We start from the raw sequence: 1627 nt of genomic DNA, 5'->3' as shown, positions 1-1627 counted from the left end.
AGCGACCCCATGGACTGCAGCCTACCAGGCTCCTCTGTCCATGGGATTTTCCAGGCAAGAGTACTGGAGTGGGGTGCCATTGCCTTCTCCGGTTCTGGAGACTAGAAGTCTAAAATCCAGGTGCTAGCAAGGCTCACGCCTCAAGAGTACAAGCTGTTCCATGCCTCTCTTACCTTGTGGTGTTGCTGGCAACCCTGTGTTTCTCGGCTTGTAGATACAGCGTTCCAATCTCCGCCTCTGTGGTCACAGGGCATTCTTCCCTGTGTCTTCCTCTCTTCTAAAGACAGTAGTCAGATTAGAGCCCACCCTAATGACCTCATCTTAATTTGATTACAGTTGACCCATTTCCAAATATATTCACATTCACAGGTGCTGGGGATTAGGCATGAGACTCAAGAGATGTGGGTTGGATCCCTGCGTGGGGAAGATTCTCCTGGAGTAGGGAATGGCAATCCACTCCAGAATTCTTGCCCGGAGAATCCTATGGACAGAGGAGCCTGGCTGGAACAGCCTATGGGACCTCGAAGTGTTGGACACAATTGAGCAACTAAGCACATATATCTTTTGAAAATTAAATTATTTTTGTCCCTGTCACATGGCATGCCAGTCTTAAGTTTCCCAGCCAAGAATCAAGCCTGTGCCCCCCATGCTGTGGAAGCAGAGTCTTAACCACTAGACCACCAGGAAATTCCCAACGACAGTTTGTTTTCAGAGAAATGTACTACTTCTTAAGTGGAAACATTTTAGCAGTATTTAAGTGTATGGAAAAGTGGAAGTAATGTCAATCCTGAGTATCTCAGTGGGGTGATGATGGATGACATTTTCTTCTAATTATACTTTCTAAATTTCCTACAATGTGCATGTAACCATCTGGGCCATCTGAGCTGCCAGAAGCCCTAACCTTCCTCCCCAGCCCTCAACTCCAACTCCGCTTTCTTACTGAGCCTGCAGATCTCTAGCGCCCTCTCCCATCTGCATCTCTCCATTTTGTGCTTCTAGGAGGTGCAGGTCAGTCTCCTGGGGGTTTTGTTTAAAATGTAGATTCTGATTCAATGGGTGTGGGGCAGAGAACCTGGGATTAGGCATTTTAAACAATTCTTAAGGGAAACTGATGCTGGACCCCACCAAGTAACAGGGGTTGAAACTGCTGAGTCACGAGGAGTTGTTCTACAACAGTGATCACAGTCAGCCTTGGATATATCGGTGCAGGAGTGCTCCTGCGAAAGCCTAAACCTAACGCGTAAAATCGACCACCGCCAGGAAGACTGCGGCGGCCCCGCTCTTCGAGGCCATCCCGGAGCCGCAATTGGCCATCCCACTCACGTGGTGCGGCGCTCACGTGAGGCCGCCGTCCAATCGTCGCGCGCCTCCGGCCCAGCCACTGGCTGGCACCCCGAGAGGTGGCTGCGAGCGCCATGGCGGGAAGACCGCTGCCCGGAGGCGGAGGGGTGTGCGCCGCCGCCTACCCTAACACTTCTGCCGGATTCCCCCCGCACCTCCAGGCCGGCGCGATGCGGCGCCGCTTTTGGGGCGTGTTCAACTGCCTGTGCGCCGGCGCGTTCGGGGCCTTGGCCGCCGCCTCCGCCAAGCTGGCCTTCGGCAGAGAGGTCGAGCCGGGGGCGCTGCT

At 53.3% G+C, this 1627-nt stretch overlaps 1 protein-coding gene across 2 annotated transcripts in view; it reads left to right on the top strand.

Annotated features, from left to right (window-relative positions):
* Positions 1 to 1377: 1377 nt before the first annotated feature.
* The window catches only part of TMEM42 (transmembrane protein 42), a 3627-nt gene continuing 3377 nt past the window's right edge, over positions 1378 to 1627 (top strand). The window contains exon 1 of one of the 2 annotated variants that reach the window (XM_010862418.1): positions 1378 to 1607. In XM_010862418.1, coding sequence (XP_010860720.1) covers positions 1416 to 1607 — 192 coding nt within the window. In that variant the 5' untranslated portion in view covers positions 1378 to 1415. The remainder of the gene's footprint in view (positions 1608 to 1627) is intronic. The other variant, XM_010862419.1, reaches the window with a different exon arrangement.

This window comes from Bison bison, unplaced genomic scaffold, assembly GCF_000754665.1.
Source record: "Bison bison bison isolate TAMUID 2011002044 unplaced genomic scaffold, Bison_UMD1.0 scf7180017864482, whole genome shotgun sequence".
Lineage (NCBI taxonomy): Eukaryota > Metazoa > Chordata > Mammalia > Artiodactyla > Bovidae > Bison > Bison bison.
This window is presented reverse-complemented; position numbering and strand designations above follow the sequence as displayed.